The 16875-nt window shown below is 42.4% G+C and overlaps 1 protein-coding gene across 2 annotated transcripts; it reads right to left on the minus strand.

Annotated features, from left to right (window-relative positions):
• Positions 1 to 1195: 1195 nt before the first annotated feature.
• LOC110494910 (gastrula zinc finger protein XlCGF17.1) lies at positions 1196 to 8462 on the minus strand. 2 transcript variants are annotated; one of them, XM_036973162.1, is made up of 2 exons: positions 7918 to 8462; positions 1196 to 2121 (listed from the first exon to the last, which is right to left on the minus strand). In XM_036973162.1, exons 1-2 carry the CDS (start codon positions 8183 to 8185, stop codon positions 1427 to 1429), a joined length of 963 nt encoding a protein of 320 aa, XP_036829057.1. In that variant the 5' UTR covers positions 8186 to 8462; the 3' UTR covers positions 1196 to 1426. The 2 variants fall into 2 exon arrangements, with proteins under 2 accessions (XP_036829057.1, XP_036829056.1); XM_036973161.1 differs by having other exon boundaries at positions 1196 to 2124.
• Positions 8463 to 16875: the final 8413 nt, after the last annotated feature.

The raw sequence follows: 16875 nt of genomic DNA on the forward strand, positions 1-16875 counted from the left end.
TGTGGGCGTGGCGTAGCGTTTGGACGGAGCAAGGAGATGGGTTGGCCGTCTGAAACAACAGAGTGCGCCTTGTTGTACTTTTGATGCTTGTTCGGCAGCTTCTGCCGCTCTTTCGGCGTGGTGCAGGTGGACTACGACTCTGTTTCATGAAGCGTGCTAGAGCAGTTCTTCCATTATCGGGAGAAATGATAATGCATGTTAATATGTGTTAATTGCATCCAAATAAAAGTTGCTTTTCTACCACACCCACAACGGAAGCACAATCATGGCCACGGATTCGCAGGTGGAGGACGTCTGTGACATCTCGTCATTATACCTCATTTCGACCCTAGACCAACGAGGGAGTCTGCTGCAGTGTTGTGAGCGGTTGTTTGAACCCAATCGATACTGTATCATTGACTGTATGTTTGTTTTACTCCATGTGTAACTCTGTGTCGTTGTACGTGTCGAACTGCTTTGCTTTATCTTGGCCAGGTCGCAATTGTAAATGAGAACTTGTTCTCAACTTGCCTACCTGGTCAAATAAAGGTAAAATAAAATACTCTGCCAGGAGTTCTTGGTCACCTCCCTGACCAAGGTCCTTCTCCTCAGTTCGGCCGGGCGGCCAGGTCTAGGAGTCTTGGTGGTTCCAAATTTCTTAAATTTAAGAATGATGGATCCAACTGTGTTCAATGCTGCAGACATTTTTCAGTATCCTTCCCCAGATCTGTGCCTCAACACGATCCTGTCTCGGAGTGCTACGGACAATTCCTATGACCTCATTGTTTGGTTTTTGCTTTGACGGAACTCTCAAGACAACTGGGAACTCTGGAAAAAAACAAGGTCAAATCACGATGTCTTCAGGTTGGAAAGTCGGGGGTCTATACACACACGTACACATGGATTTAGTGTTGTAGATATGTGGTAGTAGAGTAGAGGCCTGAGGGAACACAGTTTATATGTTGTAGATATGTGGTAGTAGAGGCCTGAGGGCACACAATATGTTGTAGATATGTGGTAGTGGAGTAGAGGTCTGAGGGCACACAATATGTTGTAGATATGTGGTAGTGGAGTAGAGGCCTGAGGGAACACACTTAATATGTTGTGAAATCTGTTATGACTGTTTTGTAATGTTTAAAAAAAATGTAGAACTGCCTTCATTTTGCAGGACTCCAGGAAGAGTAGTGGGGATCAATAATAAATACAGAGGCTTGTGAAAGGCAAATGACTTATATATTTATGTACATTATGCAATATGAAAAGCATATGATGAACAGAGGCTTTATACTTGTATCAAATCAAACGAAGCTCATCATCAAAAACCCAACAGACACCTGATATTAGACACGATCAGGTCTCTAAATGAAACAACAGCAGGAACCTTATTCTGCTTTCATATATACACAAATGGATTTCATAAAGATTAAACAAAAACACAAATGATCAGTCAAAAACTCAAGTCAGAACACAGCCTCTCTATTTTCTCATGTGATTTCAGGTCCTCTAACTGGGAAAATGTCTTTCCACAATGAGAGCAGTGGTATGTCTTCTCCTCCTCTGTATGTATTCTTTCATGCTTATTCAGCTGCCTTAACCAGTTAAATCTCTTTCCACACTGGGAGCAGTGGTAGGTCTTATCCCCGCCTGTGTGTGTCCTGTCATGCACAATCAGGGCTTCTAACTGGGTAAACCGCTTTCCACACAAGGAACATTGGAGTTTTTTTTGTGTGTGTATTCGCTCATGCGATTTCAGAGTCCCTAACCACCTAATACTTTTTCCACAATGGGAACAGGAGTAAGACTTCTCTCCAGAGTGTATTTGCTTATGACTTTTCAGGTAATCTAACCGAGTAAAACACTTCCCACACTGGGAACACTTGTAAGGCTTTTCTCCTGTGTGTGTTCGCTTGTGTGATTTCAGGTGTTGTGATCGGATAAAACTCTTCCCACACTGGGAGCACTGGTAAGGCTTTTCTCCTGTGTGTGTTCTCTTGTGTGATTTCAGTTGTTGTGATCGGATAAAACTCTTCCCACACTGGGAGCAGTGGTGTTGTCTCGCCGATTTGGACGTCTCTGGGTCTGGTTCCCCTGAAGGACTCTCGCTGCCACTCTCGCTGCCAGAGTGAGAGTCTGGTCGCTCTCCTGCTAAAAGACAAACAAACGATTTAGTTCAATACAAAAAACAGAGCCCCGATATGAAAAGATATGTGATAAAACTATCTTCCTGTGTGGTTTAATGGGCTGTGTCTGTGCACCGGGGTTCAGTTGGTATTTTCTTTTGACCCGCCTAGACGCATTAATAACATCCCAGGAAAATCATGATCTGTTGAATAGTTTATACTGTGTCCCTATCAAACAGCGACTGGACAAACATGATTAGGTTTTTACAGGTATTTATTTGTATTTCAGCATAATTGGGTTTTGTTCGGTCCATTATCCTCCTTTTCTAGTCTAGTAGAATTGATTTGATATTTAGATTATGGATGTGAGGACGACGGTCCATACATTAAAAAGGACTAACATGTCAACTACAGAACTAAGCCAACCTCAGCGTGAGCTTTGGTTGTGAATGGTGTGAACTTTGAACTCTTATTCACTACAGAAGTGAGACATCCTAGACGTTGAGTTAGCAACAGCAGCTAAAAACATGGGCTTGGAAAGGACAGACAGAGTATCCCGTCTACCACCTAACGACGACACTACAATGTTTCCCGTTCACCACCAGAGACACTATTCATAGGATAAAGGACTCTGTTGGGCAACACGGCAATCCATCTACCACCAACCTATGGAAGCGCAGCTCAGAGTTAATATTAAATCACATTTTTATTTTCCAAATGGGTGGTAATTTAGAAGGCATAGGATATTGTATTTACAATAGCACAGCTTCTCCCTTTGTCTCTGTCTTCCCGCTCTTTCACTCAAACCCAACCCCCGTTCTTTGTGTAACCAGCTGTCATATCTGCTCCGTCCGCCAGGGACGTTTTCCTTTATGACATCATTTGTAATCAAGGTATGATTCATTCTGTGTATAGTTAACTAATATCAGTGACGGCTGAAGTGTGTGCCAGTACTTTCCTATAATAATTATTTCAGGTCACACTCAAGTCATTACTTATGATATCCAGACAGATATCAATGTCTTGTTCAATTGAACTAATAAGTGAAATTGCCAGATTTACATCCTCAAATGGATCTTTTTAAATAATATCCAAATTGATGAGTTTTCTAAATAAGACATTGTAAACTTTTTCCAAACTAACCTAGATGAAACAACTTCTCAGGTTAATTAAAGGTTAATTCCCAAATAGCCTATACAGGTCTGATTTATCATTAAATTGATCAATCAGTAAAATGTGATTTTTTGCAAAACCCATTCAGTAATCCAGTACTGCCAGAAGCCCCGCCCCAGCGGGAATCCCATGTGGCTTCGGCCTTAGGGAGAAGTGTACCACAGTGTTGAATGTTCCCAACATTAGATCTACTGTTTACACTTATGATACCCAAATCAATGGAGATTGCATGGATTATCGTCTCAGTCAATTTAATAAGTTAAAATTGTTGAACATACCTTAATGTTCTTCCAATCAAATGAGACACTTTTAAACTTATCATATTAAACCTGGATGAAGCAACCTCTCAGGTTAATTCAAGTTTAATACCCAGGTAGGATTAATCATTGGCATTGATTAATTAATTCAATTTGCTTTTGCAAATTAATTCACGTCCAACTTCCACATTACTGGTACGGTACTGATGGTTTGTCAACATCTATAATTAGATTAAACTTGTCTTTGCAGCTTCCAACGAATTCCAAACCCAAACTTTGAAAAAATTAGGACAATTTTTCCTCACAATTGTTCTAATAATGTGCAAGCTATCAAAGGTGGTCACCACTCCTCCGCTAATTAGTGAACCTCCACCCATAAAAGGATTGATCTCTGACCTCAGCAGCGATACCAACCCTAATTATGCCATTAGTGAAAAAACAGCCGAAATTGCGAACACTCTCCAAAAATCAACCATCAAACACAGGCTTTGTGACGGTTCTCTCCACTTTAGCACTTCTGTATCGCCATCGGGCCAATACCACAGTAAACAGCTGAAGCGCGTGCCAGACGTGGCTAACACGAGGGGACAGGTGGAGAGAACTGAGCAACTATTGACAAAAGCAGGAACTGAAAACGTTCTGCTAGTCGAGGAACTGCGTTTGAAATCAGAACAATTAAAAGTAATCGCAAATACTTATGACGATGAAAGAGCACAAACTCTTCAACAAAATCGTTTGTCTCCAGGAACAACTCGATTTAGCCAAAACTAAATACGATGCAGTCCACTCCAAACTCGATAAATCTGTTCGAGTTATCTACAAACAGGAGCGCGCAACTTGATAACATGCAGGCAGTTTAGTTGAACGTTACTCAGAGTAACACGGTTCTACTCAAAAGGCTGCAGGCCAAAGACCATCAGTTAATGAACACAAGGACAAAGGTGGATGACAAATCAGCAGAACTCATTGAAGTCGCTGACCAAATGAATGATGAGAGAACTCAGGTGATGAAGATGGAAATATGAATGATGAGAGAACTCAGGTGATGAAGATGGAAATATGAATGATGAGAGAACTCAGGTGATGAAGATGGAAATATGAATGATGAGAGAACTCAGGTGATGAAGATGGAAATATGAATGATGAGAGAACTCAGGTGATGAAGATGGAGATATTGATTTCTAAGCAAGCGGAGGAAATCTCATCACTGAATCTCTCGCTCCGTACTCAAGACCTCTATCTGCAAACCATGACGGATAAGTTTGAGAACGAAAGTAGCAAATGCGACACTCACGTGTCCAAAATCAGTACTCTAAGTGCTCAAGTGGACTCTGCAATGCAGCAGAATACCACCCTTAGGTACCCACAGGATGAAGCCAACCCTCTCCACCCGCTTGATGCGGAATAACTTGACAAACTCAACAAGAATTTCCCCACCTTTGACCCTGTTCCAGGTCAGCCAAACGATACTGAGACGTTCCTAGCTGACATAGAGGACGCATTGGGTAGCTACCCGAACGCTACGGGTTCTGACAGGGTTTACCTGTTGAAGAGAACGTCGACAAGGTTAATTCGCCTACAACAGCAACACGTGCTAAATGACTATGCTAAACTTGCCACAGCTTTGAAATTTGAATTCAGTGGTTCTGCGACTCACAAACACGATAGCTCACTGGCGAACACGGTCAAACAAGCTCGGAACGAACACCCACAAGCGTACTATCATAGTCTTCATTCAGCTTATTTTGGCCTACTCACTGAAACAGGCATGGAAGACCTGTTACCATTTAAACAAATGTTTCTGTCGAATATGTACCCACCTTCATTACCTACTTGGGCCCTGCAGCCCACGTTGGCTTGCCTATCTTACAACTCAGAGAGCTTGCAAGCACAGCTTTTGTGGCATCAAAAGCTCGCAAACGCTGAGAGCCCTGACCACTCGGTTTTGAAGTGTGACCAGGATCACTCACTCCAGTTAGAGGATTATCAGGTATTGGAGCGCTGAGAGATGACGCACAGCAACGGTTTCCACCACAAATCCAATAACCAACGCGGTCGACTGTAAAGTACGTCGCCATCAAAACGACTACCGCTACAATCGACCTGTTTGCTACGTTCCTGCACCCAACCCACACAAAGAGTCAGAGCACAAGGGTAACAAAGGGTTGAAGGACGATCAAAACGTAGACCAATGTTCTCCAGAAGTTCTACTACGTGAAGAACTAAAGCGAGAAACATTTGAGAAAAGGGTCAAAGATAAGTCACAAGGATTAGACGGGGAATTACCAGACACCAGGTCCGTAGGAAATAACACCCATAGCAGGGACGTTAAAATTCAAATCTCTCCCGCTCTCACTCGAGACCCTATCCAGGGCCCACTTGATCAAGAAACAAGCCCACGGGCTCTGTCTATAGACTCTGATACAAAGGTTGCGAAGAAAAAGGTCAAACGCTTTGTTAAAGTCAAGCCCACTCAAAATCTGAAAAGTCGATCTGCTTCCACCTTGAACAGAAATGACACATCACGTCGTTGGGAACGACCACTCCACTTTATGGGGAATATGTCCACTAATCACGAATCTAAACGACCTGGAGGACTGCTTAACTTGTCATGCGCTAATTGATTCAGGCGCGACAATATCACTCATCTCTCAAACATTGTTTGATGATTTCAAAAGAGCTTTGAAGCCAGCTAAACGTTGGTTAAAAGTGGAACGATGCGACACTACACTTCGAGGGGTCACTCAGACTACCTCACCTCTCACATTGAGAGTCATGCTGAAACTACACTTCAAGGACGTATCGCTCATTCACCCTGTGTATGTTACCAGCCTCGAAACGGGTACCCCTGCTACTTGGAGCAGACTTGATGGATCGGTTACTCCCATTGATGGATTGGAAAACCAACTAGGTATGGTCACAGGGCACCGTGCCTTCTCCACTGACCACACTGTCCTCCCCTAACACTAGCTGCAACGCAGTCATTCACGAGGGGTATCTGTCAAAAGCACCCCTTGGGAAAAAGACGTTTAGAAACCTCTTGGGGCAGAATCCGATCCAAGGAGATATTACGATATCGCGACACATTCCATCAGCCAATCTGATTGACCATTCTTGTCCTGATGTCGAGCCAGCTGTCTCTGTGAAAGAGCAACTTCCCTCCTCCTTGCAGTCATGCAATACAGTAGTTGAGATGGAACTTCTCTTGCCCTTCGGACACTTCCGCAAACACGGCGGCCGTCTCAGCAAGAAAAACATTGATGCGCAGAGTATACTCTGCTTCCGATGATACACCTTCTGCTTTGTGGGGGACTGTCAACCCTTACAATGTCACTAATGGCGTCAGTGCAGCAACTGACCCGATGACTCCCACTGGTGAAACACTTTGCAATATCACAGACCGATATCCTCGCCTCAGTTTGCAGGTACTGAAGAGGTTGCCACACGCGGACACGCTGAAAATTACCTGATGCGGTAATGAGAAATGTGTGTTTTGGTAAAGAGAGGCCCTTAGCCTCATCTGGAAGTAATAGGAGACAGACATTATGAGTCAGCAAACTATTCACCACATCACCTTAGCCCATTCATGCCTCCATGTTGGTAAGGTCCTAAGTGTTGACCACATCACTAAAGCCCAACATCTCCATGTTGGTAAGGTAATGGTTCTCTAAGTGTTTACCACATCACTAAAGCCCAACATCTCCATGTTGGTAAGGTAATGGTTCTCTAAGTGTTTACCACATCACTAAAGCCCATTCATGTCTCCATGTTGGTAAGGTAATGGTTCTCTAAGTGTTTACCACATCAATAAAGTTTTTCTAAAATGTTAGCTTTGTCATTTCGGTATTGACAAGGTCAAGTGTCATAAAGGGGGAGGGTGTGAGAATAAGACCCTCATTCTGAACACATAAGTGAAACATTTTAAATATCTTGTGCTCATCTAATGAAAACTCCACTAGATGATGCATCATGGGGGAATAAAACTTTGTAAAAACAAATATTGGTAGTTCATAGGATCGTTCACAGGGTAGGTTTTCCCATAGGATCGTTCACAGGGTAGGTTTTCCCATAGGATCGTTCACAGGGTAGGTTTTCCCATAGGATCGTTCACAGGGTAGGTTTTCCCATAGGATCGTTCACAGGGTAGGTTTTCCCATAGGATCGTTCACAGGGTAGGTTTTCCCATAGGATCGTTCACAGGGTAGGTTTTCGCATAGGATCGTTCACAGGGTAGGTTTTCCCATAGGATTGTTCACCCAAAAAGCACTTACACGTTTATATAGAAATATTAGTAACGTTACAATTTCAATACCTCGTCTTCAAGCACTTGACCTAGCAATCTTCAAGGACTGAAGCGTTTGTGTCCCCGTTTTTAAGACACTACTTACTGGTGTTACTCAGACCTCCCGTCTCCTCTTCCTCCTCTTCCAACGTGCCAGTAATCTTCCCCACCATCTTCACTCCGAAAACTCCTTCCTCCTCCACTTTCATTCTGAAAGCTTCTTTCTCTGTCACAGTAACTTCTTTCTCTTCTTCTTTCACAGTAACAGCCTCATCATCTACTTCTTGTTTAACTGTGACAGCCTCATCTTCTTTCTCCGTCCAGCAGACCCCCTCTTCTTCTTCAGCAGGAGTGGAGTAGCGAAGTGAACTCATGATCGGGGATGTTAGCTCGCTAGCTACTTAGCATTAGCGATTAGCCTAGTGCAAAGCGAACTTAGCAAGCCAGCTACCTGACAAACAACGTAAATATTAACGTTACATTAAATGGACCAACAAATAGACACGGCAGAAGTATGTTTAAAACACAGTGACTGATGTTTTAGGAAATGTTGGCTACGCAGGTTGCCGACCAAATGTTTGACTGTTTATGAAGTGTCCCGTCCACTACAATAGACGTCACACTAGCGGTATCGCCTGAAATCTGCATATCGCCATCTGCTGACTGGAGGGGGTAACGCGGTAGTATTTATTTTATTTTGGGGCGGCAAAGATTTGTTTCATTGTGTAATATTTTATGTAAACATACAGAGACGCGTGTGTTGATGGATTAGTGCAGATTTTGTAAAGAGAGGATTTAAATACTATAAGACACAACAGTAGTAGGCCTGATTACCAATGACGAGACATCTAGAAAGCTTGGACCAAGAGACTGAAAAACAGCTTCTATCTCAAGGCCATCAGACTGTTTACAACTGGTTACCGCTCGGTTACTCAACCCTGCACCTTAGAGGCTGCCGGCGTATGTACATAGACATGGAATCACTGGGCACTTAAAAAAAAGGGAAACTAGTCACTTTAATAATGTTTGCATACTGTTGTACTCACTTCATATGTATATACTGTATTCTACTATATTCACTCTGACATTGCTCATCCTAATGTTTATATCTTTCTTAATTCCATTATTTTACTTTTAGATGTGTGTGTATTGTTGTGAATCGTTAGATACTACTGCGCTGTTGGATCTAGGAACACCAGCATATCGCTACACCCGCAATAATATCTGCTAATTATGTGTATGTGGACAATACAATTATATTTTATTTTACAGCACATCCGCATGAGCATTTAAGCCCTAGTTCATGCAGCTCTCTATCGCCGCACCAAACAAAAACATATGTCACTTTCTCTTAGGAAAGATTAGCGACAGTGGCCTGTCGGCTCATACTGAATTATTCCGCTGTTCTGTCGTTCGCTACAGACTTCAGTCTGAGACTGCCGTCATTGAAGTCGATGTAATTAATTATTTGCTTACAAGTTTTTGTGTTTTGCTTTTGATGTCTTTTTACATTCTTTTTTTTCTGAATTTTTAAATATGTTTACATTCACAACTTTATTTTTCATTTTCACGATTTATTTCATTTTGAATTCAATACACATGGCGTGAATTTGACCCCATAGGGGGGAATTGAGAGCGGTTGTATGAAACCAATCAGTACATTTTATTTATTTTTTATTTTACCTTTATTTAACTAGGCTAGTCAGTTAAGAACAAATTCTTATTTTCAATGACGGCCTAGGAACAGTGGGTTAACTGTCTGTTCAGGGGCAGAACGTCAAGCAAAGCTCTTCACCCTGCCAAGCTGCTCTTAATTGTTGCCTTTGATGAATTGTGGAACAGTCTTATTCCGTTAGTACTGTATGTTAGTTAGTTCGTACCTTAGTCACGTGCGATATCTCAGACAGCACTGGCCTGATTTTGACGAAACATGGGTGAATGATGCCTCTTGCCATTGAGATCTGGCATTTACAAAATTACATTGATTGGCCAGATGTTGGCGCTGTAACAAGATAAACCCATTTTAAAGTCCCATCTTATTCCATTTTGTTGAGGAACATTCCATTGTTAGTTAGTAATTCAACATAATTCAAGTGAAATTAGTGTTGTAAATATGTATGGTATAAATTACAGTGATCTTTCTTTGCAATTACAGTTTTCTTGTTAATTTCAGCTTCATATTTCTCTTTGGCTTTTGTTTGTCTGTCTTTCCTCTTGGTGGCATTCATACGTCTTTGTGCCAACAACTTGAAATGGAACCCCATTTAAATAGGAGCCTTTTCCTCTCCCAACTGTTGTTTTCCTGTTAACGGCTGGGCATCTGGTGAAGGTCAACAACATGATATATTACTATTAGAATGAAAGGCTGGGCATCTGGTGAAGGTCAACAACATGATATATTACTATTAGAATGAAAGGCTGGGCATCTGGTGAAGGTCAACAACATGATATATTACTATTAGAATGAAAGGCTGGACATCTGGTGAAGGTCAACAACATGATATATTACTATTAGAATGAAAGGCTGGGCATCTGGTGAAGGTCAACAACATGATATATTACTATTAGAATGAAAGGCTGGGCATCTGGTGAAGGTCAACAACATGATATATTACTATTAGAATGAAAGGCTGGGCATCTGGTGAAGGTCAACAACATGATATATTACTATTAGAATGAAAGGCATCTGGTGAAGGTCAACAACATGATATATTACTATTAGAATGAAAGGCTGGGCATCTGGTGAAGGTCAACAACATGATATATTACTATTAGAATGAAAGGCTGGGCATCTGGTGAAGGTCAACAACATGATATATTACTATTAGAATGAAAGGCTGGGCATCTGGTGAAGGTCAACAACATGATATATTACTATTAGAATGAAAGGCTGGGCATCTGGTGAAGATCAACAACATGATATATTACTATTAGAATGAAAGGCATCTGGTGAAGGTCAACAACATGATATATTACTATTAGAATGAAAGGCTGGACATCTGGTGAAGGTCAACAACATGATATATTACTATTAGAATGAAAGGCTGGGCATCTGGTGAAGGTCAACAACATGATGTATTACTATTAGAATGAAAGGCTGGGCATCTGGTGAAGGTCAACAACATGATATATTACTATTAGAATGAAAGGCATCTGGTGAAGGTCAACAACATGATATATTACTATTAGAATGAAAGGCTGGACATCTGGTGAAGGTCAACAACATGATATATTACTATTAGAATGAAAGGCATCTGGTGAAGGTCAACAACATGATATATTACTATTAGAATGAAAGGCTGGGCATCTGGTGAAGGTCAACAACATGATATATTACTATTAGAATGAAAGGCTGGGCATCTGGTGAAGGTCAACAACATGATATATTACTATTAGAATGAAAGGCTGGGCATCTGGTGAAGATCAACAACATGATATATTACTATTAGAATGAAAGGCATCTGGTGAAGGTCAACAACATGATATATTACTATTAGAATGAAAGGCTGGACATCTGGTGAAGGTCAACAACATGATATATTACTATTAGAATGAAAGGCTGGGCATCTGGTGAAGGTCAACAACATGATATATTACTATTAGAATGAAAGGCTGGGCATCTGGTGAAGGTCAACAACATGATATATTACTATTAGAATGAAAGGCTGGGCACACTTTGTTTTGTGTGGAAAAAGCACAGAAGTTTCGGTATACCACTATTATATACTAACCTCTGTGGTAAATGGGACACGGGCACAGAAGGAGCGAAGGAGACGAGACCAAAAAAGGCAACATGAAAAACAAGCGGACAAAAAAATAACGCTCATAAAAATAAAAAATGATTTTGAATTTGATATATCGCACAGCCCTAGGTACAGAGAGTAAGTAGCCATTCAAAAAGCATGATAAACACCATTATTGCACACAGAGTGATTCTATTAAACTTATGTGACTTATTAAGGACATTTTTTACTCCTGAACTTATTTTGGCTCGCCAATAACAAAGGGGTTGAATACTTATTGACTCAGGACATGTAAGCTTTTCATTTGTAAAAAAAAAAAAAAATGAAATTTCACTGTGGGGTATTGTGTGGGGTATGGTGTGGGGTATTGTGTGGGGTATGGTGTGGGGTATGGTGTGGGGTATTGTGTGGGGTATGGTGTTGGGTATGGTGTGGGGTATTGTGTGGGGTATGGTGTGGGGTATGGTGTGGGGTATTGTGTGGGGTATGGTGTGGGGTATGGTGTGGGGTATTGTGTGGGGTATGGTGTTGGGTATGGTGTGGGGTATGGTGTGGGGTATGGTGTGGGGTATGGTGTGGGGTATTGTGTGGGGTATGGTGTGGGGTATTGTGTGGGGTATTGTGTGGGGTATGGTGTGGGGTATGGTGTGGGGTATTGTGTGGGGTATTGTGTGGGGTATGGTGTGGGGTATGGTGTGGGGTATTGTGTGGGGTATGGTGTTGGGTATGGTGTGGGGTATGGTGTGGGGTATTGTGTGGGGTATGGTGTGGGGTATGGTGTGGGGTATGGTGTGGGGTATTGTGTGGGGTATGGTGTGGGGTATGGTGTTGGGTATGGTGTGGGGTATGGTGTGGGGTATTGTGTGGGGTATGGTGTGGGGTATGGTGTGAGGTATTGTGTTGGGTATGGTGTGGGGTATGGTGTGGGGTATGGTGTTGGGTATGGTGTGGGGTATGGTGTTGGGTATGGTATGGGGTATTGTGTGGGGTATTGTGTGTCGGCCAGTGACACAAAATCTCACACGAATCAATGTTCTAATTCAGGCTGTAACACAACAAAATGTGGGGAAAAGTCAAGGGGGTGTGAGTATTTTCTGAAGGCACTGTATATTCTCCAAGAATCAATGGCTATATATCGTTCATTTAAAAGTTTTTAAAAAACTGCATTTACTAATCACAGTTTTCCCCTTTAACAATTCCTACAGTACTGAACAACATATTCAAGTGTAGAACGTCAGTAGAATGCCCCTTAAAAACCACACATTAGTTCAACAACTGCATAGTTTGTGCCCCTGGTTTTAAGACAGTACTCACTGGTAATGATCAGATCTTCAGTCTCCTCCTCCATTCCTTCCTCCTCATCCTCTTTCACTCCCAAAACATCTTCCTCATTTTCTTTTATTGAAATAGCCTCCTCTTCCTCTTTCACCCCAAAAGGTCCTTCCACTTTTTTCATTATAATATCCTCTTCTTTCAACATGACAAGCTCCTCGTCCTCCTTTTTAATTCTGAAAGATTCTACCTTCTTCCTTCTTTCACTCCAAAAGGTTCTCTCTCTTCTTTCACTATATCATCCTCTTCCTTCTTTCACTCCAAAAGGTTCTCTCTCTTCTTTCACTATATCATCCTCTTCTTCTTTCACTCCAAAAGGTTCTCTCTCTTCTTTCACTATATCATCCTCTTCCTTCTTTCACTCCAAAAGGTTCTCTCTCTTCTTTCACTATATCATCCTCTTCTTCTTTCACTCCAAAAGGTTCTCTCTCTTCTTTCACTATATCATCCTCTTCTTCTTTCACTCCAAAAGGTTCTCTCTCTTCTTTCACTATATCATCTTCTTCTTTCACTCCAAAAGGTTCTCTCTCTTCTTTCACTATATCATCCTCTTCTTTCACTCCAAAAGGTTCTCTCTCTTCTTTCACTATATCATCCTCTTCCTTCTTTCACTCCAAAAGGTTCTCTCTCTTCTTTCACTATATCATCCTCTTCTTCTTTCACTCCAAAAGGTTCTCTCTCTTCTTTCACTATATCATCCTCTTCTTCTTTCACTCCAAAAGGTTCTCTCTCTTCTTTCACTATATCATCTTCTTCTTTCACTCCAAAAGGTTCTCTCTCTTCTTTCACTATATCATCCTCTTCTTTCACTCCAAAAGGTTCTCTCTCTTCTTTCACTATATCATCCTCTTCTTCTTTCACTCCAAAAGGTTCTCTCTCTTCTTTCACTATATCATCCTCTTCTTCTTTCACTCCAAAAGGTTCTCTCTCTTCTTTCACTATATCATCTTCTTCTTTCACTCCAAAAGGTTCTCTCTCTTCTTTCACTATATCATCCTCTTCTTTCACTCCAAAAGGTTCTCTCTCTTCTTTCACTATATCATCCTCTTCTTCTTTCAATGTGAAAGCCTCCTCTTCCTCCTTTTTCATTCTGAAAACGTCCTGCTCTCCTTTTATTGTAATATACTCCTCTTCTTCTTCTTTTACGACAATGTTCAGCCCCAGAGCTTCTTTCTCCGTCCAGCTGACGACCGCTTCTTTAGCAGGGGGCGAGTAATTTCGTGAGCTCGTGGTCGGTGATGTGCCACCATACTGCCACCTAGAGGGGTGGTGTTGGAACAGTTATTAAAGTCGAGGTTGGTGACTTAACTTTAACCTGCAGTTATGGAACGTTTTCTCGCAAGTATCGTTTTAATTGGCCGATTCCTCCCGATGACCCGGATGGAATCATGCCATCCTTCCTCAACCCCATAGGACAGGGATCATCAACTAGATTCAACCGCATGACGAATTTTATTTTTCTTGAGCGGAATGTCGGGGGGCCGGAACAGAAATACAAATAATTTGTAGACGGCAAATGGACCTCCTTGCTTATATTTTTATTCGATCGCGTGTCTCTCTATTATGCTTGGGAATACTTGGGAACAGATTTCTTGAATTAAAATCACTTGGAGCTGGTGTTTTTACAATCGTTCATGTCCGTTCATGTCACACTTTTGTTTTTGTTGCTCAGAAATCTTTGGGGGCCAAATAAAACCAGGCCAAATTCGGCCCGCGGGCTGCCGTGTGGGGGAACCCTGCCATAGGAAGTCCCATCCAGTTAATGACCTGGATGGAATCATGTGATACTTCCTTAACCAATAGGAAAGTCCCATCCAGTTAATGATCTGGATGGAATCATGTGATACTTCCTTAACCAATACGAAGTCCCACCCAGTTAATGACCTGGATGGAATCATGTGATACCTCCTTAACCAATAGGAAAGTCCCATCCAGTTGATGACCTGGATGGAATCATGTGATACCTCCTTAACCAATAGGAAAGTCCCACCCAGTTGATGACCTGGATGGAATCATGTGATACCTCCTTAACCAATAGGAAACCCCACCCAGTTGATGACCTGGATGGAATCATGTGATACTTTCTTAACCAATAGGAAAGTCCCACCCAGTTGACTGCTTTTTAATGGTGGAAATCCTCAATGTTCATGCCAAAATGTGTTCCATCTGTCTTAGAGTCCGACATCTCACTCTGTTTCTCATCTCTCTTCCCCAATTTAGATCAATTAGTCCTCTGTGTTTAGTTCACATAATATCATTTAAAAGTTTGCGTGAAGGTGTCTGTGATAGAATACAACAAATGTAGACATGAATAAATACATTTCTATAGCTTCCTAAATAGTTTTTAGAATGGTGGTGGAGTACCAAAATGGAGGCGCAGTGGCTTCAAAACAGCACCCCATTTCTCTCATCTAGTGTGTATATATATAAATCGTTGGTACCAATCCCCTCCCCCCAAACACACATTTCTCAACTAACCCGAGCCCCCTCCCCCCGTTCTACTACCCAGGTCAGGTGTTGGAGGTCATTCCACACTCTGTGTTCTACTACCCAGGTCTGGTGTTGGATATTCCAGTCTCTGTGTTCTACTACCCAGGTCTGGAATTGGAGGTCATTCCACTCTCTGTGTTCTACTACCCATGTCTGGTGTTGGACATTCCACTCTCTGTGTTCTACTACCCAGATCTGGTGTTGGAGGTCATTCCTCTCTCTGTGTTCTACTACCCAGGTCTGGTGTTGGACATTCCACTCTCTGTGTTCTACTACCCAGGTCCTGGTGTTGGACATTCCACTCTCTGTGTTCTACTACCCAGGTCTGGTGTTGGACATTCCACTCTCTGTGTTCTACTACCCAGGTCTGGTGTTGGAGGACATTCCACTCTCTGTGTTCTACTACCCAGGTCTGGTGTTGGAGGTCATTCCACTCTCTGTGTTCTACTACCCAGGTCTGGTGTTGGACATTCCACACTCTGTGTTCTACTACCCAGGTCTGGTGTTGGAGGTCATTCCACTCTCTGTGTTCTACTACCCAGGTCTGGTGTTGGACATTCCACTCTCTGTGTTCTACTACCCAGGTCTGGTGTTGGATATTCCAGTCTCTGTGTTCTACTACCCAGGTCTGGAATTGGAGGTCATTCCACTCTCTGTGTTCTACTACCCATGTCTGGTGTTGGACATTCCACTCTCTGTGTTCTACTACCCAGATCTGGTGTTGGAGGTCATTCCACTCTCTGTGTTCTACTACCCAGGTCTGGTGTTGGACATTCCACTCTCTGTGTTCTACTACCCAGGTCTGGTGTTGGACATTCCACTCTCTGTGTTCTACTACCCAGGTCTGGTGTTGGACATTCCACTCTCTGTGTTCTACTACCCAGGTCTGGTGTTGGAGGACATTCCACTCTCTGTGTTCTACTACCCAGGTCTGGTGTTGGAGGTCATTCCACTCTCTGTGTTCTACTACCCAGGTCTGGTGTTGGACATTCCACACTCTGTGTTCTACTACCCAGGTCTGGTGTTGGAGGTCATTCCACTCTCTGTGTTCTACTACCCAGGTCCGGTGTTGGAGGACATTCCACTCTCTGTGTTCTACTACCCAGGTCTGGTGTTGGACATTCCACTCTCTGTGTTCTACTACCCAGGTCTGGTGTTGGAGGTCATTCCACTCTCTGTGTTCTACTACCCAGGTCTGGTGTTGGACATACCATTCTCTGTGGATCTACAGTGTGCATTTTCTGATGTTTAATCAGATCTCTTAAATCAGAGTATCTCTTCTCACATTGATCACAGCTATAAGGCTTCTCTCCAGTGTGAGTTCTCTGGTGGGATTTGAGGTTGGTTGACTGAGTGAAACTCTTCCCACACTGATCACAGCTATAGGGCTTCTGTCCTGTGTGAGTTCTCTGGTGTGATATCAGGTTATTTGACTGAGTAAAACTCTTCCCACACTGATCACAGCTATAGGGTTTCTGTCCTGTGTGAGTTCTCTGGTG

Source organism: Oncorhynchus mykiss, unplaced genomic scaffold (genome assembly GCF_013265735.2).
Source record: "Oncorhynchus mykiss isolate Arlee unplaced genomic scaffold, USDA_OmykA_1.1 un_scaffold_223, whole genome shotgun sequence".
In the NCBI taxonomy this organism is placed as follows: Eukaryota; Metazoa; Chordata; class Actinopteri; order Salmoniformes; family Salmonidae; genus Oncorhynchus; species Oncorhynchus mykiss.

What these genes read in the sequence shown, in the direction of transcription:
- LOC110494910 (XM_036973161.1), bottom strand. Translation starts at nt 8,185, where the DNA reads ATGAGTTCACTTCGCTACTCCACTCCTGCTGAAGAAGAAGAGGGGGTC. An exon ending in GGGAGGTCTGAGTAACACCA is followed by an intron (nt 2,125 to 7,917) that starts GTAAGTAGTGTC and finishes TTTGTCTTTTAG; the next exon opens with CAGGAGAGCGACCAGACTCT.